The sequence below is a fragment of the Theropithecus gelada genome, chromosome 20, assembly GCF_003255815.1.
Source record: "Theropithecus gelada isolate Dixy chromosome 20, Tgel_1.0, whole genome shotgun sequence".
Classification (NCBI taxonomy): Eukaryota; Metazoa; Chordata; class Mammalia; order Primates; family Cercopithecidae; genus Theropithecus; species Theropithecus gelada.
This window is the reverse complement of record NC_037688.1, coordinates 67,342,224-67,367,643: the sequence shown is the minus strand read 5'-3', so window position 1 is coordinate 67,367,643 and position 25,420 is coordinate 67,342,224. Positions and strand designations below refer to the sequence as shown.

General features: G+C 51.0%; 2 protein-coding genes and 1 long non-coding RNA gene across 4 annotated transcripts in view; 2 read left to right on the top strand and 1 right to left on the bottom strand.

Moving 5' to 3' along the window:
* NDE1 (nudE neurodevelopment protein 1) overlaps positions 1 to 14,265 on the top strand; it is a 73,625-nt gene extending 59,360 nt beyond the window's left edge. Inside the window, exon 10 of the mRNA XM_025371302.1 lies at positions 13,915 to 14,265. The gene's annotated coding sequence lies outside the window, so the exon portion shown is untranslated. The remainder of the gene's footprint in view (positions 1 to 13,914) is intronic.
* MYH11 (myosin heavy chain 11) overlaps positions 1 to 25,420 on the bottom strand; it is a 158,421-nt gene that overhangs the window by 7,355 nt on the left and 125,646 nt on the right. For both annotated transcript variants that reach the window (XM_025371299.1, XM_025371300.1), the window contains 14 exons: positions 23,854 to 23,998; positions 16,577 to 16,783; positions 14,613 to 14,717; positions 14,371 to 14,523; positions 13,885 to 14,133; positions 11,166 to 11,378; positions 10,659 to 10,871; positions 9,958 to 10,119; positions 9,401 to 9,529; positions 9,036 to 9,124; positions 8,134 to 8,257; positions 6,945 to 7,153; positions 4,658 to 4,766; positions 4,402 to 4,574 (listed from right to left, as the gene is read on the bottom strand). In XM_025371299.1, the coding sequence (XP_025227084.1) occupies positions 4,402 to 4,574; positions 4,658 to 4,766; positions 6,945 to 7,153; positions 8,134 to 8,257; positions 9,036 to 9,124; positions 9,401 to 9,529; positions 9,958 to 10,119; positions 10,659 to 10,871; positions 11,166 to 11,378; positions 13,885 to 14,133; positions 14,371 to 14,523; positions 14,613 to 14,717; positions 16,577 to 16,783; positions 23,854 to 23,998 (2,280 nt within the window). The remainder of the gene's footprint in view (positions 1 to 4,401; positions 4,575 to 4,657; positions 4,767 to 6,944; positions 7,154 to 8,133; positions 8,258 to 9,035; positions 9,125 to 9,400; positions 9,530 to 9,957; positions 10,120 to 10,658; positions 10,872 to 11,165; positions 11,379 to 13,884; positions 14,134 to 14,370; positions 14,524 to 14,612; positions 14,718 to 16,576; positions 16,784 to 23,853; positions 23,999 to 25,420) is intronic.
* LOC112614603 lies at positions 16,412 to 24,255 on the top strand. The gene is made up of 2 exons (XR_003117103.1): positions 16,412 to 16,729; positions 23,781 to 24,255. It is a non-coding gene; the product is annotated as an uncharacterized LOC112614603 (long non-coding RNA).

The following is a 25,420-nucleotide window of genomic DNA, read 5'->3' as shown; positions in this document are numbered from 1 at the left end:
CGGGCGACAGAGCTAGACTCTGTCTGAAAATAAATAATAAAAATTAAAATTAAAAAAATCACTGGGCCTAAGGGAACCAGAGACAGCAGTGGGGTAGAGAGTCAGAGTGGCTGTGTCCCCATCACCTCAGTCCAGCCTGTCAGGAGGGGCGGGGGACCGGTTGCCAGCAGAGCACGTCCGAGGGTTTTTTTTTTTTTGGGACAGTCTTCCTCTGAAGGCTAGAGTGTAGTGGCATGATCTTGGCTCACTGCAGCCTCCATCTCCTGGGTTGCAAGTGAGTCTCCTGCCTCAGCCTCCTGAGTAGCTGGGATTACAGGCATCCACCACCACACCCAGCTAACTTTTGTGCTTTTAGTAGAGACAGGGTTTCACCATGTCGGCCAGGCTAGTCTCGAACTCCTGACCTCAGGTGATCTGCCCACCTCGGCCTTCCAAAGTGCTGGGATTACAGGCGAGAGCCACCGTACCTGGCTCCTAGGAGTCTTCACGGTGACAGCAGCTCTCCCCCTCGATCATGGGAGATGCTTCCAGGCCCCAGCTGTACTGTGGGAGCTTAGGCCTGGTTTCTCTCCTGTCCATGGGAGGCCAGCAAGCCCTCGCCCTTCAGCGAGTGGGGCTCTTCCCTGAAGGCTTGGTGCCCTGCTTCAGCTGCTCTCTTCCCCTTTTCAGAGGGGTTTGGACTTTTCCCTGTCTCGTGCAGTGGTCCCCAAACTCTAGAGGTGATTTCCGATGGCTTCCAGGCATGCCATGCGGTAACTGAACTGCACCCTGAGAAAGTCATTTCCTTTCCAACTTTTTAAAAACAGGTCTAATTATTATGTCAGAGTCTATTTGGGGCTAATGGCTGTTGTCACTCCCTTTATAATGGAGAAGTAGCCTTCAGGTCTTGGTGATGAAGTTGTGGCCACAGTAGCTAGATACTGAACTTGATACTCTCTTCATCGTATTAATTTCATTGTGACCGGTTGATAGAGGTGATGCTGGTTTAAATATATAGGGGTGGTATGTTTTATTTGCAATTATATGCATGTATGGTTAAAACTTAATGAAAAAGAAAAGATCAAGTCATTGGTATTAAAGGTGGTAAGAGGTTTAGCACATGGCTGTGGTGGTATGAGAATGAAGCGGGGGAAATATCTAGGACCCGAGGGATAAAGGTTCACTGTGCCTGGTGCTGTCCTAGACGTTGGAGATTTTTTTTTTTGGAGATCGAATTTTGCTCTGTCACCCAGGCTGAAGTACAGCGACACAATCTTGGCTCACTGTAACCTCTGCCTCCCAGCTTCAAGTGATCCTCCTGCCTCAGCCTCCCGAGTAGCTGGGATTACAGGTGCGCCCCACCACACCTGGCTGATTTTTGTATTTTTAGTAGAGACAGCGTTTCACCATGTTGATCAGGCTGGCCTTGAACTCCTGACCTCCGGTGATCTACCTGTGTTGGCCTCCCAAAGTGCTTACAGGGGTGAGCCACTGCACCCAGCCTGGGCAGGATTGTTTAGGGCACGTTGACCAGATTCTCTCCCACAGATAGGATGTAGGGTATAAAGGAGACAAAAATGTTAAGAAGGATCCCGAGGTTTGTGATCTGAATTGTTGGCAACTTCATTTTAGCTGCTCGGCTGGAGAGAGGGGCCAGTTTGGGGGTGAAGAGGTTCATTCAGTCAGGGCTTGGGGTACAGCACGTTTGGTGTGAGCTGCCTATAGTCATCCATGTGGGAACGGGAGGCCAGTCTGAGGTTCTAGGAAGAAGCTAGGGCTTCTCAAAGATGAACTGAGGAGTCATTAGATATAGATGGAATTCTAAAGCGCCAAGACTAGTTGAGACCTCTCACCTAGAACAGGGGACAGAGATGAAAAGAGAACTGAGGCCGGGTGCGGTGGCTCACGCCTGTAATCCCAGCACTTTGGGAGGCCGAGGCAGGTGGATCATGAGGTCAGGAGTTCAAGACCAGCCTGAGCAACATGGTGAAACCCATCTCTACTAAAAATACAAAAAGTAGCCGAAAATAGCTTGAACCAGGAGGCGGAGGTTGCAGTGAGCTGAGATAGTGCTACTGCGCACTCCAGCCTGGGCAACAGCACAAGACTGCATCTCAAAAGAGAACTAAGTTGATACCCTAGGGTGCTCTGGTGTAAGCAGGTTTTGAGATGAGGGATCAGCAGAGGAGAGGAAGAGGGACAACCCCACAGATTGGGGGGACAAGCAGGCGAGGATGGTGTGTAGGAAGTCCAGGGAAGCAAGTGAATCAGGCCAGAGGCATGATGGGCTGCGTCACATGCTGCTGCTCTGTCAGAGGACATCTGGCCATTGCTGTCGCCCATGGGAGGCTTCTGGGAGAGTGACGGGGGCGAGGGGAACCAGCAGCTCTTCAGTCTTTTTTTTTTTTGGGGGGGACCGAGTCTCATTCTGTCACTCAGGCTGGACTGCAACCTCTGTCTCCCGGTTTTAAGCCATTCTTGTGCCTCAGTCTCCTGAGTAGCTGGGACTACAGGCATGTGCCGCCACACCTAATTTTTATATTTTTTGGTAGAGACGGGGTTTCGGCATTCACATAGTTTTGTAGTAAGGGTAGCAAGGTAGATGTGGGGCTAAGAGGTTATTCCATTTGCTGATGGAGCAAATGAAAGAGAAAACCTTGCAAAGTAGGGATTTTTGGAGCCATGTGCTTGAGTGAACAAGAGGGCTGGGTCCAATGGAGGTGTTGGCCTTGCTTGGTGCCAGAGGGTTCAGCACAGAAATGGAAAAAAAGAAGTGTGCAGAGGTGCAGGGAGGTAGGGTGATGAGGCAGTGGGAGCTTGTGCACGTTTCATGATCATTTCTACTTTAAGTAGGAAGTAAGGTCCCCAGCTGAGAGTGACAATGGGGAGGAGCGATAATAAGTTCAAAGAAAAAGTGAAAAGAACAGAGAGTGAGAAGATAAGGGAGGCGTGTGGAAGACCCCTGAGCAAGGCCTGCTCTATGGGAAAAGGTGGAGAATGGGTTTTGGGTTTTTTGAGACAGGGTCTCGGTCTCACTCATCCAGGGTAAGTGCAGTGGCTAGATCATGGCTTACTGCAGCATTGACCTCTGGGGCTCCACTGATCCTCCCACCTCTGCCTCCTGAGTAGCTGGGATTTTAGGTGTGCGCCATCACGCCTGGCTGATTTTTGTTTGTTTGCTTTTTGTGGACATAGGGTCTTGCTGCTCTTGAACTCCTGAGCTCAAAGCAATCCACCTGCCTTGGCCTCCCAAAGTGCTGGGTTATAGGTGTGAGCCCTGTGCCCGGCCAAGTCTTGAGTTTCATTTGGGTTGTGCTTTCACCAAGTGATTGCAGCAATGCAAGAGGGGGAACCGGCTGTTGAGGTTCCGCGATGGGGGTTACTAGACGGTTGGTTTGGAACTGGGTCAGAGGCTGATGGCATTGAGGGAATGAAGACCCTGTTGGGGACAGAGCCAAAGAAAGGTGGCGCCAGGCAGACAATGAGATTCCTGAGGGTCAAACTGTGAGGGCTCCTAGGAGCACTGGTTAGGCTGGTAGAAGCAGCAGGATCATCCGGAAAGTAAGGAACCAAGAGGCTGTGTTGCCTACATGGATGTTGAAATCATGGACAACTGTGAGGAGTGGCGTGGGAGACAGGAAGCCTGGAGCTAAAACCTCCAGGGAGCCAATTGGGATGGACGGACAGGGTGGTGGAAGCAGCCGTTGGGAACAGTGGGGACACCCCAAGGTACCAAGGCATGGGAGAGAAAACAGCCCCCACTCCAGTAATAGCAGGAATTCTCAGCGGGGGGGCAGCTGTACCCTCCCATCTCTAGAGACTTCTGGCAACACCTAGAGACATTTTTGGTTGTCCCATTGCAGGGTGGTGGAGTGGGGAGCTACTGCAGCCGGTGGGTAGAGGCCAGGAATGTAAGCACCTGCTACTTTTCAGGGATCTTTTTCCCACTGACGGGAATGCTGGACAGCCCCCATACCCGAGAATAATGCAGCCCAGATGGCAGCAGTGCCGAGGGGTAGAAAGGAGGAGCAGAGCATGTCAGCAAGGAGGTGAAGTGCTAAGGGGTGGTGTTGCAGCTTCAGTGGATGCCATGAAGACTCAGTGATGCAATGAAGGAGAGGCTGGAGGAGACAGTGGGGATAGCCCCTTCCTCCTCCTCACCTGGAGGAGGGGATGGGAGATGGTCGATCGTTAAAGAAACTAGAAGGTAAGCTGTTACCAGGCAGGGCCCTGGTCTGATCTGGGCCTGCCTCAGTGCCTGGCCCACATTAAGCTTAGTGATTAAGGAGGAGCAGGAATAAACCACAGAAGGAAGTGGTGGCTGTGGGCACAGGGGGTGTTTGCAGGCCAAAGGGAGCCTGAGCCCCCAGCACTTCTGTCTGGCCTGAGAGACAGGGTCTTCCTGGGCCACGGGCTCCTCACCTGAGCTTGCTCTTGAGCGCGTTCACCTCGCGGCCCATGGCCTCGTTGCTCTCCGTGGCCTCATCCAGCTCCCGCTGCAGCTTCCTGCGGTTGGCGTTGATGCGCTGGGACTCCTCCTCGGCCTCCTCCAGCTGCCTCTTGAGCTGCTTGACCCTGGCATTGCCTTTCTCTGCCTGTTGAGGAGAGTTGGAGGAGTGGGTAGGGGAGGCCGGCTGGAGGGCTGGGGGCTCGAGGGAGGCTGGGCTGCGGGGGCTACCTGCTCCTTGTACTGCTCGGCCATCTTGCGCTCGTCTTCCACCTGCAGCAAGACTTCCTTCAGCTTCTTGTCTTTCTGCTTCAGCGACTTGGCGGCCGCCTGTTTCTCTCTGCAAACAGCAAGGAAAACAGGTGGTTTCAGAGGAGGGTGGTACCCCTTGCAGCTGGTGTGTCACCCGGAGGTGGCATCTTGAGTGCTCTCCTGAGCCCTACATCTGGACTCCTCTCAAGGATCCGTCAGATAGTAGAATAGTATTCAGCCCTGAAAAGGAATAAGTATGAACGCACGCCACAGCATGCATGAGCCTGGAATCCTTGCCCAGTGAAAGAAGACACATAGCAGACCACGTAGTTTGTGATTCCATTGATAACAAATGTCCAGAATAGATAAATCCATAGAGACAGAAGGTAGATTTTGGTTGCCAGGGACTGAAAGGAGTGGCTAAAGGGCCTGGGGTTTGTATTTTTTTTGCAGGGAGGAGACAAGGTCTTGCTGTCACTCAGGCTGGAGTGTAGTGGTGCTCTAATGCCCGCTCTCCACCCTACTTCATAGTTCACTGCAGCCTTGAACTCCTGGCTCAAGCAATCCTCACCTCAGCCTCCCAGATAGCTGGGACTACAGGCGTATACCACCATACTCAGACTTTCTAAAAGTTTTTTATAGAAATGGAGTCTCTGGCCAGGCATGGTGGCTCACGCCTGTAATCCTAGTATTTTGGGAGGCTGAGGTGGGCAGATCACATATGGTCATGAGTTCGAGACCAGCCTGAGCCAACATGGCAAAACCCCATCTTTACTAAAAAGTACAATTATTAGCTAGGTATGGTGGTATGCACCTGCAGTCCCAACTACTTGGGAGGCTAAGGCAGAAGAATTGCTTGAACCCAGGAGGCAAAGGTTGCAGTGATCTGAGATTGCACCACTACACACCAGCCTGGGAAACAGAGTGAGACTGTGTCTCAAAAAAAAAAAAAAAAAAAAGTCTCGCTATGCTGCCCAGACTGGTCTCAAACTCCTGGACTCAAGTGCTGCTCCCACCTACCTCAGCCTCCCGAAGTGCCGGGATCATGGGCATGAGCGACCACATCCGGCCTGGGGTTTCCTTTTGAGCTGATGCAAATGTTCTCAAATTGACTGTGGTGATCGTTTTACATGTTTGTGAATACACGAATAGCCCTTGAATTGCACACTTGAAATGGGTGCATTGCAGGGCATGTGAATTACTGAAAACACTGCTAGAAGAGAATGGGTGAGAATCCTTAGAATCCAATGGTAAGAAATATGGGCCGGGCGCGGTGGTTCAAGCCTGTAATCCCAGCACTTTGGGAGGCCGAGACGGGCGGATCACGAGGTCAGGAGATCGAGACCATCCTGGGTAACCCGGTGAAACCCCGTCTCTACTAAAAAAAAAAAACAAAAAACTAGCCGGGCATGGTGGCGGGCGCCTGTAATCCCAGCTACTCAGGAGGCTGAGGCAGGAGAATGGTGTAAACCCGGGAGGCGGAGCTTGCAGTGAGCTGAGATCCGGCCACTGCACTCCAACCTGGGCGACAGAGCGAGACTCCGTCTCAAAAAAAAAAAAAGAAATGTGTTGTGATCTTATGCCTCATTCGACCCATAATTAAGAAGCCTTCCAGTGTGTGTACCGAATGAGTTGCTGATTGGACTTTTGTTTTTGGGGGTTTTTTTGTGTGTGTATGTGTGTGGCAGGGTCCCACTCTGTCACCCAGGCTGTAGTGCAGTGGTATGATCTCGGCTCACTGCAACCTCCCCGTCTCATGTTCAAGCGATTCTCCTGCTTCAGCCTCCTGAGTAGCTGGGATGATAGGCATGTGCCACCACACCCGGCTAATTTTTGGTACAGACAAGGTTTCACCATGTTGGCCAGGCTGGTCTCAAACTCCTGACCTCAGGTGATCCACCCAAATTGCTGGGATTACAGGCCTGAGCTACCATGTCCACCCTGGTTGGATTTTTGGTCTGTTAGCATGCTATTCCCACTGAGGCTGAGAAAAGCCACGTGTTCTGGGAAGGCTGGTTAATGTCAGGAGGACCATGGCGATGCTACGAGCAGCTCACATTTTAGGTGCTTGCTCTAGGCCAGGCACCAGCAGGGCACTTTGCTGTGTTTACATTCAGTTCTCACAACACACCCGCACTGTGGGCACCACAGAGCTTGCTTATTACAAGCCAGAACTGATGTTGGGAAGAGGTTCCCTGATTTCACTATGACCCCTGCTGTCCATCACCCCGGGACAAACTGGGTTCAGAACTCCAGAGCCGCATACCTGGCCTCCTGCTCGACCTGCTCCTCCAGCTGTGCAATCTTGGCCTCCAGCGCTGCGATAGTGGACTTGAACTTGGACTTGACGGCCCCCTCCATCTCCTGGAGCTTGCTCCTAAGCTCCTTGTTCTGCCGCTCGAGCTGCTGCCGGGCACTCTCATTCTTCTGGGCCGTGCTGCGCTCTGTGGCCAGCTCGTTGCTGAGCTGCTCGGCCTGGGGAGGAGAGTGAAGGCTGCGAGGTGAACTCAGGGAAGCCCAGGACAGTGCAGTGAGCCAACGCACCTCCTCCTGCTGCCTCCAGCCTTGTTGGGCCTCTGCATGAGTCCCTTGATCCCGGGCGCCCTGTCCTCTCCTTCATCCCGTAAAACTCCACTCAAGAGCTTCTTCCAGGTTGGGCACTGTGGCACACGCCTGTAATCCCAGCACTTTTGGAAGCTGAGGCAGGCAGATCACTTGAGGTTAGGAATTCAAGATCTGCCTGGCCAACATGGTGAAACCCCTTCTCTATTAAAAATATAAAAATTAGCTGGGCAGTGGTGGCACGTGCCTGTAGTCCCAACTATGTGGGAGGCTGAAGCAGGAGAATCCCTTGAACTTGGGAGGCAGAGGTTGCAGTGAGCCAAGAGTGTGCCAGTGCACTCCAGCCTGGGCAGCAGAGTGAGACCCTGTCTCCAAAAAAAGAGGTGCTTCCACAAGTGTCACAGTGCCACCCAGGCTGAACGAGTGACTTGTCCCTTGCTTTCTCTGTCCTGGAGTCGCCTGGAGAACAATGCCTGTTCACCCTACACCACAAGGGGCTCAGGTCACAGGATTGTCCCTAGTGCCCACCATGGAACTGGTGCTCAGTGACATCACCAAGGGCTCACTGGATAAGGCCAGAGCTTCAGCTGGGGGAAAACACAATGAAAGAGCATCCCAAGGCCCCGACTCCAGGGACAGCCATGAGGTTCAGGGAGCCAGACACGCCATGGCTGGAAAATGAGATACTGCAGCATGGAGATGGGTGTTCTGAAGACAGCAGCCTGGGCACTGGTGTAAGGGCCCTGGATCTCTACTCTCAGGCCCTGCCACCCTCTTGTCCCTCAGTCCAGGGCCTGCACGCAGGAAGCCGCCATGCATGTGTTGACCGGTGCAGGATCCTGCTGCAGGAGAGACAGTAGGCAGTGAGACTATGGTGCCCAGGCAGCCCTCACCTGCTGTGTGGCTTTACGGACCCGGTCGCTCATGGCCTCCATGTTGCCCTGCTCTTCCTCCAGCTCCTCCTCCAGCTGGGCAATCCGGGCCTCCAGGCGGCGCTTCTCATCCTGGAGTGCGTTCCTGGGGGAAGGGCAGCCATGGTGGGGGCCTCTACCCTCCCCTGACTTAGAAGATGCCCCCTCCTTGGAGTGATGCCTCAGGGGGATTGCCTTCATCATCTAGTGGGGGAAACTGAGTCTTGGAGAGGATTAGAAGACTCATCTGTAGTTACACAGCCAGGAAGTGGGCGGCCGGGACTTGGACCGGGTCTGTATCAGCAAAGCTGGAACTGGGATGGCGACCAGCACACTCCTTCCTGACTCTTCTTTGCCCTCCTTTCTCCCCATACAGCTACTTATTGGGAATGAATGAAAGCAGCCACACCCCCAAACAGAGGCATGAAAGTGCTGAGGGAAAATCTAACCACCATGGGTCTGTCCCCAATCTCAGAGGATGCTTTGTCAGCAATAGCATTGAAATGAGGGTCCAGGGCCAGGCACGGTGGCTCACACCTGTAATTACAGCACTGTAGGAGGCCAAGGGAGGAGGATCACCTGAGGTCAGAGTTCAAGACTAGCTTGGCCAAGGTGGTGAAACCCTGCCTCTACTAAAATTATAAAAATTAGCTGGGCACAGTGGCACATGCCTGTAATCCCAGCTACTTGGGAGGCTGAGGCAGGAGAATCACTTGAACCTGGGAGGTGGAGGTTGCAGTGAGCCGAGATCTCACTACTGACCTCCACCCTGGATGACAGAATGAAACTGTGCCTCGAAAAAATTTAATAAAATGGGGGTCAAGGATGCTGCCTCTCCCCACATCCTCTGCTTCAGAGCTGACTTCCTCCATTCAGTTTCCTACCTTCCCGACAGGCTACTGGCCAGCTCCTCTGCCAGTTCCTCCTTCTCAAGGTCCGCCTGTTTGCGAGCCCTCTCAGCTGCAGCGAGGTCCTAGGTGGGTGGGAGGAAGCCTGCTGTCTGCCAGGGAAAGGCCAAGCCCCACCGAGAGTCCACCCTGCCTCCTCAGCCACCCTTGAAAGTACATGTTCTTCCTCTGAGCTCAGGGGAGGCCCCATGAATCCATAGAGGAGGGAAGCATGTGTCTTTCTAGACAGGTGGAGCCCATAGGAGGAAGAAATGAAATCTGGGAATGCACAGACTGGAGCTGCCAAGGGTTGCTACCATGACACCCGCATCTGAGGCTCTCCTAGCAAGATGAGGCTTTACCTCTTGTAGCTGCATGAGGTCTGCTTCCAAGCTCTTGGCTTTCTTCTCATTCTCCTTGGCTGTGGCAAAGATCTCATCTCTGGAGGCACGGGCATCTTCCAGCTCTCTTTGAAAGTCCTTCATCTGAGCCTGCATGAGTCAACAGGAAGGACAAGCTCAGATGTCCTTACTGCCCCAAGTTCTGCTGTCCAGTTTAGCTTTGCACACCTACCCCTCTGGAGTGAACCACAGAGAAGTTCCCATTGCATGAGCATGGCCCTCAGTCCCAGGTGGCTGGTGGCGGACTGGGAGCACCATTCTGGATGGACTCCACAGACCTGCCTGAGAAGCCCAGCCTCTGATGTGATCTGAGGGCAGTGGCCAGATACCTAATAATGCTGCCCTACCCAGGGCAGGAGACAGCCACCAAAACCTGAATGGTGCTAGAAAAGCCCCAGCTGAACCCACACCAATGGCAGGTGTGGGCTGGCTTCCTGGAGCCTGCTCTGCTGACTTTGGTGGCCTGAGGGCACTGAGGCCTCCCTCTGCCCATGCCCCAAGCTCCTAGTGTCACCCACCTGCAGTTTGCGTAGCTGCTTGATGGCTTCCTCCCTCCCCTTGATGGCGGAGTCGGCCTGAAGCTCCAGGTCTTTCAGGTCCCCTTCCAGCTTTTTCTTCGCTGCAGCTGCCAGGGCACGTTGCTTTCGCTCGTCTTCCAGTTCCGTCTCATACTCGTGAAGCTGGGTGAGGAAGAGAGATGTGTGGTGCCCCACTTGCCCCTGGGAGGTCCTTTAGCCCACCCTGGCAGCACGTCATTGCACCCCTTCCCCAGCACATCCTCCCTGGGAGGCAGGCATCTCATCCCAAGTTGCAGATGAGAAAACGGAATCTCATGGGGTGCGGGTGGCTCATGCCTATAATCCCAGCACTTTGGGAGGCCAACAGGAGAATGGATCACTTGAGGCCAGAGAGTTCAAGACCAGCCTGGCCAACATGGTGAAACCTCGTCTCCCCTTAAAAAAAAAAATTAGCTGGGTACGGTGGCGTGCGCCTGTAATCTGAGCTACTCGGGAGGCTGAGGCAGAAGAATTGCTTGACCCCAGGAGGCAGAGGTTGCAGTGAGCTGAGATAACACCACTGCACTCCAGCCGGGGTGACAAACTGAGACTCTGTTTCCAAAAAAACAAAAACGAATTTTCCATGCCGACCGTGAGAGGTGGTGATAGGAATGAACAAGGCCACCCCACCGCCCTCTGCTGGCCTCCCCGGCAGCACGCACCTGTCTCTGCAGTTGCCGTCTCTTCTCCTCATTCTGCTCGTCCCGGGCTTGGAGATCCCTCTCGAACTGGCCCTTGAGCGCCTGCATATTGACTTCCAGCCGCAGCTTGGCGTCCTCCGTGGCCTGCAGCTCGTCCTCCAGCTCTTCCAGCTGCGTCTTCATCTCCTCCATCTGGGTCTCCAGGGCCCGCTTGGACTTCTCCAGCTCATGGACCTGCCGGCACGGTTGAGAAACCCACCGTGAGTGGCAGCGCAGGAGGTCCAGGAGGTGGCTTTGGCCTCCCACAGGATGCATGGCTGGGACTCACGATGGCCCCTGAGAGCTCGGACCCCCCAACTCAGACCCATCCTCGACTGCCATTCTCAGCCCCTCCCAGCCCCTGCACCAGTCTAAAAACCTTCCATTTCCAAAGATAGTTCGCTATGAAAAAGGCCCGGAGCCAGCTTCTCCCATGGATTGGTGAACGGCACAGAGGGTGGGTGGGCGAAACAACCCAGAGCCACTTACGTTCTTGCCCACGTCATCCTTGGAGCTGACCAGGTCTTCCATTTCGGCTTTGAGCATTTTGTTGGTCCGCTCGAGTTCCTCTTTGGCTTCCAAGGCCTCTTCAAGGGCCCGAGCCAGGGACAGGGCCTTGGTTTCCTTCTCCCGGGCTTCGGCCTCGGCTCTGTCCCTCTCATCCGCGTACTTGGAAGAGATGTTTTTCTCCTCGGCTAACAACTACAACACAGCATAAGACCCAGAGGTGACTTCTAGGCATATCCGGGGTCAGCTTCACTGAATTGTAATTACCGGGGAAAAGCCCTGTGTCCTACCGAATGTATCGAGGTGCAGGTGTAAGCAATGTAGGTTATCTATGGGAGTAGTTTATATAATAATCTGGCGTTCTGAATTCTACATCAACCTTATGCAGAGCCAGAAATCAGCTGAATCGTTTTTTTGTTGGTTGGTTTGTTTTAGATGGAGTCTCACTTTGTCACCAAGGCTGGAGGGCAACGGCACAGTCTTGGTTCACTGCAACTCCGCCTCCTGGGTTCAAGCGATTCTCCTGTCTCAGCCTCCCGAGTAGCTGGGATTACAGGTGCCCACCACCACGTCCGGCTAATTTTTGTATTTTAAGTAGAGACGGGTTTTGCCATGTTGGCCAGGCTGGTCTCGATCTCCTGACCTCAAGTGAGCCTCCTGCCTCTGCCTCCCAAAGCACTGAGATGACAGGTGTGAGCCGCCACACCTGGCCAAATTGTGCTTTGAAACCACTAAAGCTGCCGGCGTTGCTTAGAGCACACTGAGGTGAAAGTGACATGTAAAGCTACCAGAAGCTAGTTATTATTTTGTTTCATGGCCACAAGTAGCTATTAATATCTCATAAAACTATCCTAAGTGCCTCAGTAGGGAAACGGTAAGCGTGGGTGGCCCTGCATACGTATCTCTCTGCTTGAAGAAGCAACTCAGAGAACATTCCATGCTCACGTTAATCTCATCTTCAGAGAGGACAGAGCAGATTATGAATTGTAACATCCAAAAGCCAAACTTCCACTATTGAGCAAAGACAGGGACCTCTGAATGGCACGGTCAACACAAAAATCCCCCGCTATGTGTGACACTGCACTACACTCTGTGACAGGAAAATAAAAGCAACCTCAGGCCTTCAACCAGGTAACGAAGCAGTGAAGATGAGCTGACAGCCCAGAGGAGAGGTGGCTGATGGGAAAAGGAGGAACTGGGATGTCATCTAAAGTCCTGACACTATGAGGCCAGTCAGGGAGGGGTAAGGAACCCTCAGGCATCTGGCATTTAGCCTCACTGTACAATCCTCATTTTATTTATTTTTGAGACGGAGTTTTCCCTCTGTCACTCAGGCTGGGGTGTAGTGGCACAATCTTGGCTTACTGCAGCCTCCGCCCCACCCTGGGTTCAAGCGATTCTCCTGCCTCAGCCTCCCAAGTAGCAGGGATAACAGGGGAGTGCCACCACGCCCAGCTAATTTTGGTATTTTTAGTAGAGACAGTTGCACCATGTTGGCCAGGCTGGTCTCAAACCCCTGACCTCAAGTGATCCACCCGCCTCAGCCTCCCAAAGTGCTAGGATTATAGGCGTGAGCCACCGTGCCTGGCCTCTCAAATTGATTTTTAGAATAACCCTGAGTCACTTGTAAACTCAATCATATTTTCTAAATAATATATCTTAAAAGTTGGTATTTAGGGGTTTGGGTCATATAAGGGTCTGCATTTATCATACAATTAGGAGTGGTGCATTTCATCACATGTAAGTTTTACCCCAAAAGAAGCAAAACTATGTTTAAAAATAAACTCTTAATTAATATGCAATGTTGAGGTATGGAAGGGGAAATGTACTGATGTAATTTGCTCTGAAATGTACCCAAGAGATAAGGCATGATAGATAGAATTAGTCTTTATAAATAAATATGTGGGCTGGGCATAGTGGCTCATGCCTATAATCCCAGCACTTTGGGAGGCCAAGGCAGGCAGATCATGTGAGACCTGGAGTTTGAGACCAGTCTGGACAACATGGCAAAACCTTCTCTCTACTAAAAATACAAAAATTAGCCAGACATGGTGGTGCACTCCTATAATCCCAGCTACTTGAGAGGCTGAAGCAGGAGAATCGCTTGAACCCAGAGGTAGAGGTTGCAGTGAGCTGAGATCGCACCACTGCACTCCAGCCTGGGTGACAGAGCTAGACCCTGTCTCAAAATAAATAAATATGTGATAAAGTTCATATAATACAGTGTCAATGACTGAATAAAGGTGGTGGCCTTACAGATGTTCACTGTACAATTCTGTCAACGTTTCTGTGTGCTTGGAATTTTACAGAATGAAATCTTAGGGAAGGGTGGTATTAAAAGTATAGAAACTGAATTACTTGGGAGACTACTCAATAGGTATTCCATAAATATTTTTAGTGAATGAAATATGCACCTCATTCCTTCTTGAGGCTAGAAACTAAGGCATCACCATGTGTGCAAGTGACCCTCATGGTGCTGGTACCCAGAAAAGTCACAGACATCAAGACTTCTGTGCCATCCTTACGGTGACCCGGTAGCCTTAATGCTCCATGGTCGCCCAAGACAAGAGAGCCTCCCATGGCTCCCCACAGAGTGGAGAGGGGATGCAGGCACAGGCAGGAGCCACGCGTTGTACTCTGCAGAGCTGATTCCCCCACCCAGCGTCCACGGCCAGAGTGGAGGACACCCCATGCCCTCTACCTGATCAAACTTCCTCTGCTTCTTTTCCAGGTTGGACACGAGTTGCCGCTGGTTGTCCAAGTCGACGACCAGGTCGTCCAGCTCCTGCTGAAGCCTGTTCTTGGTCTTTTCCAGTTTATCATAAGCGGCCGCCTTCTCCTCGTACTGCTGGGTGAGGTTCTCGATCTCCTTCTGGAATCTCTTCTTCCCCTCTTCCAGAGCTTCCACGGTGCTGGCAAAGTCCTGCAGCTTCTTCTTCGAGTCGGAGAGCTACAAGGACAGCGTCCAGGGTAGGGTGAGAGGGGGACCATGAGTGACCCCTGTCCCGGGCTGCACAGACTCTGAGAAGCGAAAACCATGTCTCCTTGTTGGAGAAACCCAATAGCAGGGGAAGCTGGGGGGTCAAGCACCATCACACCAACACTCCACCACGATCTGCCTGTGGGGGATCTCAGCGCAGAGAAGTTGAGAGGACCCGTGATGGAAGCAAGGGCACAGGGCAGGCACCTGGATGTTGAGAGTGGAGATGTGACGCTCCAGGTTCTGCTTGGCCTCCATCTCCTCGTCCAGCTGGTCTTGCAGGCTGTTCCGCTCCTCCTCCAGCTGGCGCAGCTTCGTAGACACGTTGAGCTTCTGCCGGGTTTCTTCTTGAAGCAGCTCCTGCAAAAGGGACGCACGGAGGTCCCAGGGACCCGCCCCGAGGAAGGCCACCCCCCCAGGTCCCCTGGATGATGTGGCAGGACACTCACCTGGGTGTCCTGGAGCTGGGAACTGAGGGATGCCACGTCCTTGGCCAGCTTAATGGCCTTCCCCTCAGCCTCGTTAAGCATCCCTGTGACGCTCTCAACTTCATTCTGAGGGTGCCAAGAGACTGTTAGTCAAAGCCTCTAGAAAGGGATCCTCATTAAAAGGAGCCCTTTTTACTCAAAACACGTGGTGTACCCTCATGGGCTAGGACTTGGGGTGTCCACTGATTGAGAAAATACCCACAAGGTATGGGACTCTGATTAAAAAAAAAAAAAAAAAAGTCTGGCTCGAAGGGAACTCCGTCACCTATGAGTTGGGACCCTGGCCCTCGACTTTGTGGTTCTAAGAACTTATTTGAGCCCCAATTGTGTTGACTGGGACCTGATCCCACTAAATGGATCCTAGATCCCTGCCAAGGTTGGTAGAGACAAAGCAGCAGGTCTGAGAGTCCAGACGAGGTGCTGTGGCTGGTCCACTCTCTTAAGGTTGGAGACAGGAGACCAGGATGGTACTTAAATATCCGAGGGATGCTGTTCATCCCCTCCTTCCTCACTCCTACTCTTTGTCCCTTCACTGACCCTGATGGCCAAAGCCAGAGACGCAGACCCTAAAGGTAAAAACGCCCTCTATGTATTCTCTGGCTTTTACTCCCTAGTGTCTCTGCATAAGTCCCTTTGAAGGTGTTAGCCTACCCCTTCATCCCTTCCATTGACAAGGAGGATATGAATGATCTTGACACTGCTTATATAAGGGCAGCAAAACCGCTGCTCTCAACTGCATGTGGGAAAAAACATCTCACTTAATGCTTCCCCTGGCCCTTGGTCCCTGGCTGTGAACATGTTAAATATTTATGAAAACTTTGGCCACATCCCCACGAGTGGAAAGGCAGGCTAAATGTCTATTCCAAGTGAAAGAAGACCAAAGACAAACAGACCGTGTCACTCATCAGCTTAAAACCCCTCAACAGCTTCGCATCACCCAGAGGGAGGACCAATATACGTGTAATAGGTCTGCAAAACCCCACATCATCTGGGTACAACCTCCTCCTCCAACCCCACTCTGTACTGTCTCCCCCTACCCCCAACCCCAACTGGGCACTCCAGCTCTACTGGTCATATGTCTCTCTCCTGATTTTTCTACTTACCACAGGGCCTTTGCACATACAGTTCCCTCTGCCTGGTAGACTTATCCATGCTCCCTAGGGAAGCTTTCATGGCCCCTCCTCCCCCAGCTTAGGCCTCCTGGTTATTTACACTTAGGCATCATGTGCCTTCCCTTTGCTGCATCATTTGACATTCATTTATGTGATTATTCATGTCTTTCTATTCCTTTCCCCTTACTCAGCTGGAGTCCTACTGGGGCAGGGACAGTGTCTCTTCTTCCTTGCTGCTGTTTCTCAGGATTAAGCACAGTGCCTGGCATACAGCAGGTACTCAATAAATACTTGTCAAATTGGCAAAGGAAGGTTTTTTTGGTTTCTTTTTCTTTTTTTCCTGAGACAGAGTTTTGCTCTTTTGGCCCAGGCGGGAATGCAATGGTGCGGTCTCTGCACACTGCAACCTTTGTCTCCCGGGTTCAAGCCATTCTCCTGCCTCAGCCTCCTGAGTAGATGGGATTACAGGCACCCACCACCACTCCCGGCTAATTTTTTAATATTTTTAATATTTCTAATATTTTTAGTAGAGACTTTTCACCATGTTGGCCAGACTGGTCTCAAACCCCTGACCTCAGGTGATCCACCCACCTCTGCCTCCCAAAGTGCTGGGATTACAGGCATGAGCCACCATGCCCAGCCAGAAGGTTTTTTAATATTTAATTGAACAGGGAGATCATCGCCCCCTCTCTGGGAACACAACTAGAGGAAAGGACTTGCCTTGCAGCAAGAGAGACCTCAGCGAGCCGAGAAGAGGCTCCTTCCCACAGAACTGGACACCACTCAGCACTGCCCACCACGCCACCACCTCACCTGCAGCTTGTGGACTTTGTCGTTGAGCTCCGCCCGGGCTCGCTCCCCATCGCTGCACTTGGACTGCAGCTCCTGCACCTGCGCCTCCAGCTTCTTCTTCTTGTGTTCCACCTCCTGCTTGGCCTGGCCCAGGACCCGCAGCTCCCCGGCCAGGTCTGCGTTCTCCTTCTCTAGTGTCTGCTTATTCTTGTCTAGGTTTGCCTTGGCCTGGCGAAGGAAGCAGAGGGGAGGGAAAACAGGGCGGCTGTGGCCGGGAGAACGTTTCAGACTCTGCCCTTTCCTACCTCAGAGAGGTCCAGGAAGGCACACGGCAGGGGGCACACAATCACCAGTAAGAGATTTGGGGTGTTTATTTTTGTTGTTTATTTTTTTGAGATGGTGTCTTACTCTGTTACCCAGGCTGGATTGCTGTGGCGCGATGTCGGCTCACTGCAACCTCCACCTCCCGAGTTCAAGCTATTCTGCCTCAGCCGCCCAAGTAGCTGGGATTACAGGCACCTACCACCACACCCAGCTTATTTTTGTATTTTTAGTAGAGACAAGGTTTCACCATGTTAGCCAGGCTGGTCTCAAACTACTGACCTCAAGTGATCCATCCATCTTGGCCTCCCTAAGTGCTGGTATCACAGGCACGAGTGTCCGCGCCCGGCTGATATTTTGGATTCTACTTTCCTAAAGCTCATGGGTTGCAATCTGGGATCCCACAAGCGGTGTCCAACCTACTATCATGTCCCCTTTGACCCCTTCACTACTTTTTAAAAAATGAGTTGCCAACGTTTTAATAAATGTCACATAAAAATCTGGATTCCCAGCTTCTTTTTCAAAAAACTTTGTTTGAAGGCCCGTCATGGCAGCTCATACTTGTCATCCTAGCCCTTTGGGAAACAAGCAGGAGGATTGCTTCAGGCCAGGAGTTCAAGACCAGCCTGGGCAATGCAGTGAGTGAGAGACCCATCTCTACTAAAATAAAACATTAGCTGGGTGTGGGGGGCACACACCAGCAGTTCCAGCTACTCAGGAGGCTGATGGCAGGATCACCTGAGCCCAGGAATGGGAGGCTGCAGTGAGCTATGATCACACCACTGCACTCCAGCCTGGGCAACAAAGTGAGACCCTGTTTCAGAAATAAGTAGCTTTGGGAGGCCAAGGCAGGTGGATCACTTGAGGTCGGGAGTTTGAGACCAGCCTGGCCAACATGGCAAAACCCCATCTCTACTAAAAATAGAAAAATTAGCTGGTGGTGGCGCACGCCTATAGTCCCAGCTACTGGGGTGGCTGAGGCACAAGTATTGCTTGAACCTGGGAGGTGGAGGTTACTGTGAACCAAGATCGTGCCACTGCATTCCAGCCTGGGTGACAGAGTGAGACTCCATCTCAATCAATCAATCACTCTAACATTCTATATCATGACTGTGGTGGTGGTGACACAATACACATTTGTTTAAAATTAATGGAGCAGTAAAATGGATAAATTTTACTGCATATGCGTCAGTAATCCTAAACTTGAACAATAACAACAAGGAAAGATCTGGAAACGGGGGGTCTTGCTTTCCTTCAAGGCAACAATATGCCAGATCTAAGTGGCGGCTGGCTCTGCAGGTGGGGCAGTCACATCTCACTGCCCCCGTCCTTCACAGGTGTCGTGTGATTGACACTACTACTTCTGACCTAGTTAAGGGAAACATTTTATGGAACCAGCTCCTGTAGGCATGTAAGTTGCCCTACAGGAAAAAAAAAAAAAAAAAAAAAAGTGTTGGAGCCGGACACGGTGGCTTATGCCTGTAATCCCAGCACTTTGGGAGGCTGATACAGCACGTCACTTGAGGTCAGGAGTTTGAGACCAGCCTGGCCAACACAGTGAAACCCCGTCTCTACTGAAAATACAAAAAACTAGCCAGACATGGTGGCAGTCACCTGTAATCCCAGCTACTCAGGAGGCTGAAGCAGGAGAACTGCCTGAATCTGGGAGGCAGAGGTTGCAGTGAGCCGAGATCGCGCCACTGTTCTCCAGGCTGGCGACAGAGTGAGACTTTGTCTCAAAAAAAAAAAAAGTGTGTTGGGCAAAAGCAGGATGGGGTGAGGGGCTGCTTTCCAGGTTGCAGAGAAGGGGAAAGAGAGAAGTGCATGTATCCTGAGGGGAGAGGACCCACCACTCAGCCTTCCCATAGTCCCTGGGAGGTGCTGGGCATTGATGCCAGTCCTCCCTCCAAGACATGACTAAGAGCTGCCGGACCTTAGATGGGGACAAGGAGTCTCTTGGTGGGAACAAAGCAGTGAAGTGGGGACCCTAGAGGACGTGGGCTCCCAGAAACCTCAGCCCAGCCTAAGACCCCAGAATCGGGGAGCCCAGGTAGGAGCTGATGTTAAATGTTTCCCCCCCAAGCAGGTGGAACCAGGTCTGTATGTCAGGATTCAAGTTGTTAGAGGCAAAGGCCTCTTTTTCCCTGCACCTGAGATGGGCAGAGGTTCCCACCTTTACCTGCTTTGTGTGGGTCAGTAATGGACATGCTGTCTGCTGGTGGCCTTAACTGAGTCTTCCCAAAGAGGCGTGGCTGGGAATGGGCTTGACTTCCAGCCCTTGTTCACATCTAATGACCCCTAAGCATGGGGAGGGTCAGTGACTCTGTCTGGGGCCTCACTTCCAACCATAATTTTTTTTTTTTTTTTTTGGAAATGGAGTCTCATTCTGTTGCCCAGGCTGGGGTGCAGTGGTACAATCTTGGCTCACCGCAACCTTTGCCTCCTGGGTTCAAGTGATTCTTGTGCCTCAGCCTCCCAAGTAGTTGGGATTACAGGCAACTGCCACCATGCCCAGCTAATTTTTGTATTTTTAGTAGAGATGGGGTTTCACCATGTTGGCCAGATTGGTCTCAAACTCCTGACCTCAGGTGATCTGCCTGCCTCGGCCTCCCAAAGTGCTGGGATTACAGGTGTGAGCCACCGTGCCCGACCTCCAACCATAAAGCTAAAAGGGACGTGTGTGGCTTACTGATGTCTTGAGGGCTAATTGTTCCTGAAGGTGGGAATAACCCATTTCAATTAAAATTGTCTAAAAATAAAAAGTAGGCTGGGAGTGGTAGCTCATGTCTGTGATCCTAGCACCTTGGGAGGCTGAACTGGGAGGACTGCTTGAACTCATAGTTTGAGGCCAGCCTGAGCAACATAACAAGTACCCATCTCTACAAAAAAGTTAAAAATTATCTGGGCATGGTGGGAGAAGCCTGTATGTCCCAGCTACCAGGGAGGCTGAGGCAAGAGGATCGCTTGAGCCCGGGAGTTCGAGACTGCAGTGAGCCAAGATTGTACCACTGCACCGCAGCCTGGGTGATAGAGTAAAACCTTGTCTCTAAAAACAAAGTTTTTAAAAAATAAAAAGTAACTATTGAACATTATACAAGGAACACAATTGAATGGGGAAATATGTATGGCATAGTTACAACTAGCAAAATCCGATTTGTCCAAAATACATAGAGTTGACACATTGTTGAGGGTTAGTATTTAGATCCTACTCAACAAGTAGTAAGAGTCCATTGATTCATTTGGAGAGTGAGGGTGAGCTCAGTCCTGTGCAGTGCTTTTCAGAGGGTCCTCCTGAGACCACCTCCATCAGGATCAATGGCAGGCCTGGAAATTTATACTTTAACGGGGGTCACAGGTGAAATGAAATTAATTTATAAAGCACTTGGAATAGTGTCTGGCACATAAGTGCTACACTTTTTATTGTATTATTTTCTTACTATTTTTATGTAAACACTTGAGGTTCCAACAGACCAGGCAATGAACCAGCCCCCAGAAAGGTATTCAGTAAACCTCCACATGGAAGACAGTTCACCTTGACTAGTTGATGCAGTTTAGATCTGCGTCCCCACCCAAACCTCATGTTCAATTGTAATCTCATGTTCTATTGGATTACAATTGAACATGAGATTTGGGTGGGGACACAGATCCAAACCGTAAAACTAGTCAAGGTGAACACTGGGGACTGGTGGGAGGTGATTGGATCATGGGGGCAGTGTGTGTGTGAGTGACAGAGTCTCGCACTGTCGCCCAGGCTGGAGTGCAGTGGCGTGATCTTGGCTTACTGCAACCTCCGCCTCCCCAGTTCAAGTGACTCTCCTTCCTCGGCCTCCTCAGCTGAGATTACAGGCACCCACCAACACACCCCCAGCTAATTTTATGATTCTTTGTTTTTGTTTTTGTTTTTTTTTGGCGAGATGGCGATTTATTCTTGTTCCCCAGGGTAGAGTGCAATGGCGCAATCTCGACTCACTGCAACCTCCACCTCCCAGGTTCAAGTGATTCTCCTGCCTCAGACTCCCGAGTAGCTGGGATTACAGGCGTGCACCACCACGCCCGGCTAATTTTTGTATTTTTAGTGGAGACAGGGTTTCACCATGTTGCCCAGGCTGATCTCAAACTCCTGACCTCAGGTGATCTGCCTGCCTTGGCCTCCCAAAGTGCTGGGATTACAGGCGTGAGCCACTGCACCAGGCCTCATTTTATGTATTTTTAGTAGAGATGGGGTTTTACTATTGTGGTCAGACTAGTCTTGAACTCCCGACTTGGTGATCTGCCGATCTCAGCCTCCCAAAGTGCTGGGATGACAAGCGTGAGCCACCGTGCCCGGCCTTTGGGGGCAGTTTCTAATGGTTTAGCACCATCCCTTTGGTGCTACCCTCATGAGGTCTGGTTGTTTAAGTGTCTGGCACCTCCCCGTTCTCTCTCTTCTGCCTGCTCTGGTCATGTAAAACATGCCTGCTTCCCCTTTGCCTTCCACCATGATGGTAAGTTTCCTGAGGCCTCCCCAGAAGCAGAAGCTGCTATGCTTTCTGTACGGCCTGCAGAACCATGAGCCAATTAAGCCTCTCTATAAATTACCCAGTCTCAGGGTGGGGTGCAGTGGCTCACACCTGTCATCTCAACACTTTGGGAGGCCGAGGCAGGTGGATCACCTGAGGTCAGGAGTTTGAGATCAGCCTGGCCAACATGGCAAAACCCCTTCTCTACTAAAAAAAAAAAACCAAAAATTAGCTGGGCATGGTGGTGTGTGCCTGTACTCCCAGCTACTTGGGAAGCTGAGTCTGGAGAATCATTTGAACCCAGGAGGTGGAGGCTGCAGTAAGCCGAGATCACGCCACTGAACTCCCACCTGAGTGACAGAGTAAGACTCCATTGCGCAAAAAATAAACAAATAATCCAATCTCGAGTATTTCTGTATAGCAATGCAACAACGGACAATACACTAGTGATAGAACCAAATGCAAACTCCCAACAATTTTTAGGCAATGCTGCACCCACTTAATCCAGCAGATCCAAAAGCTGCCACTGAAGGGGATGTGGAGGAGCTGGAACACTGAGGGTGACGTAACTCAGGCTTTCAGGAAAACAATCTGGCAGAAGGTCACAAGCTAAAAAACTTACCCTGGGGAATGAAGCACAGGAACTACCCCAAAGGAGAGAAAAGTACCCAAGGTTCAACATTCAGTACTGCTGTTTACCAGCTCCAACTCCCATGCACCCCAAAGAGCCCAGCAACAGGAGACAGAGTGATTTGACCTAGTCATTCTCAGATTACGCCGGAGAGAGCTGTTCTGCCATTGAAATCAAATAATGACAGTTTTCCTCCAGTCTTTTTTTTTTTTTTTACAAAAGAAAAATCGCTATGTTGCCCAGGCTGATCTGAAAGTCCTGGGCTCAAGCAGTCCTCCCTGCTTAGCCTCCCAAAGTGCTAGGATTAGAGGAAGTGTGAGCTGCCATGCCTGGCCTGCCTCCAGTCTGCAGAGAAATAAAAATGGATAGAAGGTTCCCAGTTTTAAGTTTCATTTAAATCTCCTCCGAAGTGTTGTTACACCTTTGCTTATCCCTGAGGGGCAGTATATTAATAGGCCCCACCCATCCTACAGGCTTTCAGTCCCATAGAAGCCAGAAAGTGGGGTCTAGGGCCAGACCATTTGGGTGCAAATCATGACTCTGTCACTTACCAGCAGTGTGACCTTGGGTAAGTCTCTTCACCTCTAGGCACCTTGTATCTCAGTTTCTTTGCTTGTAAAATGATGACATTGGGTAAGTCTCTTTACCTCTAGGTACCTTGGACCTCAATTTCTTTGCTTGTAAAATGAGTTTAATAGTACCTGTCTCACAGGGTGGTTGTGAAGATAATTGACATACTAGTAGTATGAGAAGCATTTCTATTCTTTTTTTTTTTTTTTTTTGAGATGGAGGCTCACTCTGTCACCCAGGCTGGAGTGCAGTGGCATAATCTCAGCTCACTGCAACCTCTGCCTCCTGGGTCCAAGTGATTCTCCTGCCTCAGCCTCTTGAGTAGCTAGGATGACAGGCACACACCACCTAATTAGCACACACCCAGCTAATTCTTTATATTTTTGTTAGAGGTAGGGTTTCACCATGTTGGTCAGGCTGGTCTCGAACCCCTGACCTCAAGTGATCTGCCCGCCTGGCCTCCCAAATTGCTGGGATTACAGACATGATGAGCCACCATGCCCAGCCTATTTTTATTGTTTGATTAAGGTCTCACTCTGTCGTCCAGGCTAGAGTGCAGTGGCATGACAGGGCTCACTGCAGCCTCAATCTTCCAGGCTCAAATGATCCTCCCACCTCAGCCTCCCAAACAGCTGGGACCACAGAAATGCACTACCATGCCTGGCCAATTTTTTTTCTTTTTGAGATGGAATCCTGCTCTGTTGCTCAGGCTGGAGTGCAATGGCATGAGCTCTACTCACTGCTACCTCCGCCTCCTGGGTTCAAGTGATTCTCCTGCCTCAGCCTCCCGAGTAGCTGGAATTACAGACATGCACCACCACGCCTGGCTAATTTTTTGTATTTTTAGTAGAGACAGGGTTTCGCCATATTGGCCAGGCTGGTCTCGAACTGCTGAACTCAGGTGATCCACCCTGTTTGGCCTCCGAAAGTGCTGGGATTACAGTGTTGAGCCACTGCGCCCGGCCTTTTTTTTTTTTTTTTTTTTTTTTTTTTAATTTTAGTAGAGACAAGGTCCCACTATATTGCCCAGGCTGGTCTCGAACTCCTGAGTGCAAGTGATCCTCCTGCCTTGGCCTCCCAAAGTACTGGGATTATAGGTGTGAGCCACCTCACCCAGCCTGTATGGGAAGCATTTTGTAAATAAATATAAGCCGCTATCATCATCATTAGAATCTTATGTAACTTGTTTTTAGTCTTTATGCAGACCCTGACATGTAGTAATTTGAGGCCGCTGATGTCACTCTTACGTGTCATCACCAAAAAGCATCACCACTTACCCTCTTGAACTGCTCGAGCTGCTCCGTGAGCTCCTCCACTGCCTGTGCGTGTTTCTGCCTCATCTCCTGGACCTGAGCCTCGTGGGACCGCGTCTCTTCATCCAGGGCCTTCTTCAGCACCGTCACCTCCTGCTCCCTCTTCGCCCTTGACAGGAAGAACACGGTGGATGACAATTGGGTGGAGACAGAGGGTCATCTCAGTGCCGTGCAAAAGAATGAGAGCTCTTCCAGGACCCAGAGCTGCAATCCTCATCACCACCCCTCTCTAGCTGTGTGACCTTGGGTCACTCACCTAACATCTCTGAATCTAAAATTTCCTCAGCTGCAACATGTGGAGCATATCACCTGCCTAGGATGTCTGCAATGACTGGCAAACAAATACACAAATTAATGGACTTGAAAGGATGTCTGTGAACTGCAAAATTTTGCTTAAATATTAATGTTGGCTCTTATTTATTGAGCAGTTACTATATGCCAGGCCCTGAGATAAGTTTTTTATATACATCATCTAATCCTCAGAGCGACCCAGAGGGGCAGGTGTGTTATTATTTCCATTTTACAAATGAGGAAACTAAGGCTAAGAGAGGGTAAGCAGTTTTACCCATGGTGTCACAGCCATTGTATGATGGAGCCAGAACTGGAAGCTAAACCTTGACCTTGAGTCCGTGGTTTTGTTTTTGAGACGGAGATTCACTCTTGTTGCCCAGGCTAGAGTGCAATGGCGCAATCTTGGCGCACTGCAAACTCTACCTCCCGGGTTCAAGCGATTCTCCTGCCTCAGCCTCCTAAGTAGCTAGGATTACAGGTGCCCGCCACCATGACTGGCTAATTTTGCATTTTTAGTAGAGATGGGGTTTCATCATGTTGGCCAGGCTGGTTTCGAACTCCTGACCTCAGGTGATCCACCCGCCTCTGCCTCCCAAAGTGCTGGGATTACACGCATGAGCCATTGCACCCAACCTGGTTTTTTGTTTTGTTTATTTTTGTATCGAGTCTCGCTCTGTCGCCCAGATTGGAGTACAGTGGAATGCTGTCAGCTCACTGCAACCTCTGCCTCCCAGGTTCAAGGGATTCTCCTGCCTCAGCCTCCCAAGTAGCTGGGATTACAGGCGCCCACTACCACACCCGGCTAATTTTTGTCTGTTTAGTAGACAGGTTTTCATGATGTTGGCCAAGCTGGTCTCGAACTCCTGACCTCAGGTGATCTGCCTGCCTCAGCCTCCCAAAGTGCTGGGATTACAGGCATGAGCCACCACCCCTGGCCCATGCACTGGGCTTTTCTGTATCAAAGTCCAGGCGGCAAGACAGCAGAACATTGTGCCTCTATGTGCATGTGACACAGCACAAAACCCAAAGTGGGGGAAATAAACCTCAGGGTATACGGTGTTGGCACAGCTAGCATAGCTATATGCTATGGTATATGCTATGCCAACACCACAGATTGCATTAAAATACTTTTATGTGTTTACTGAATGAATCAATGACCTAGTTTCACCAGAGTCAGGATTTGTGATCTGGCAGACAGTTTGTTATTGTTGTTATTTGTTCATTTGAAGTGAATCTTAAA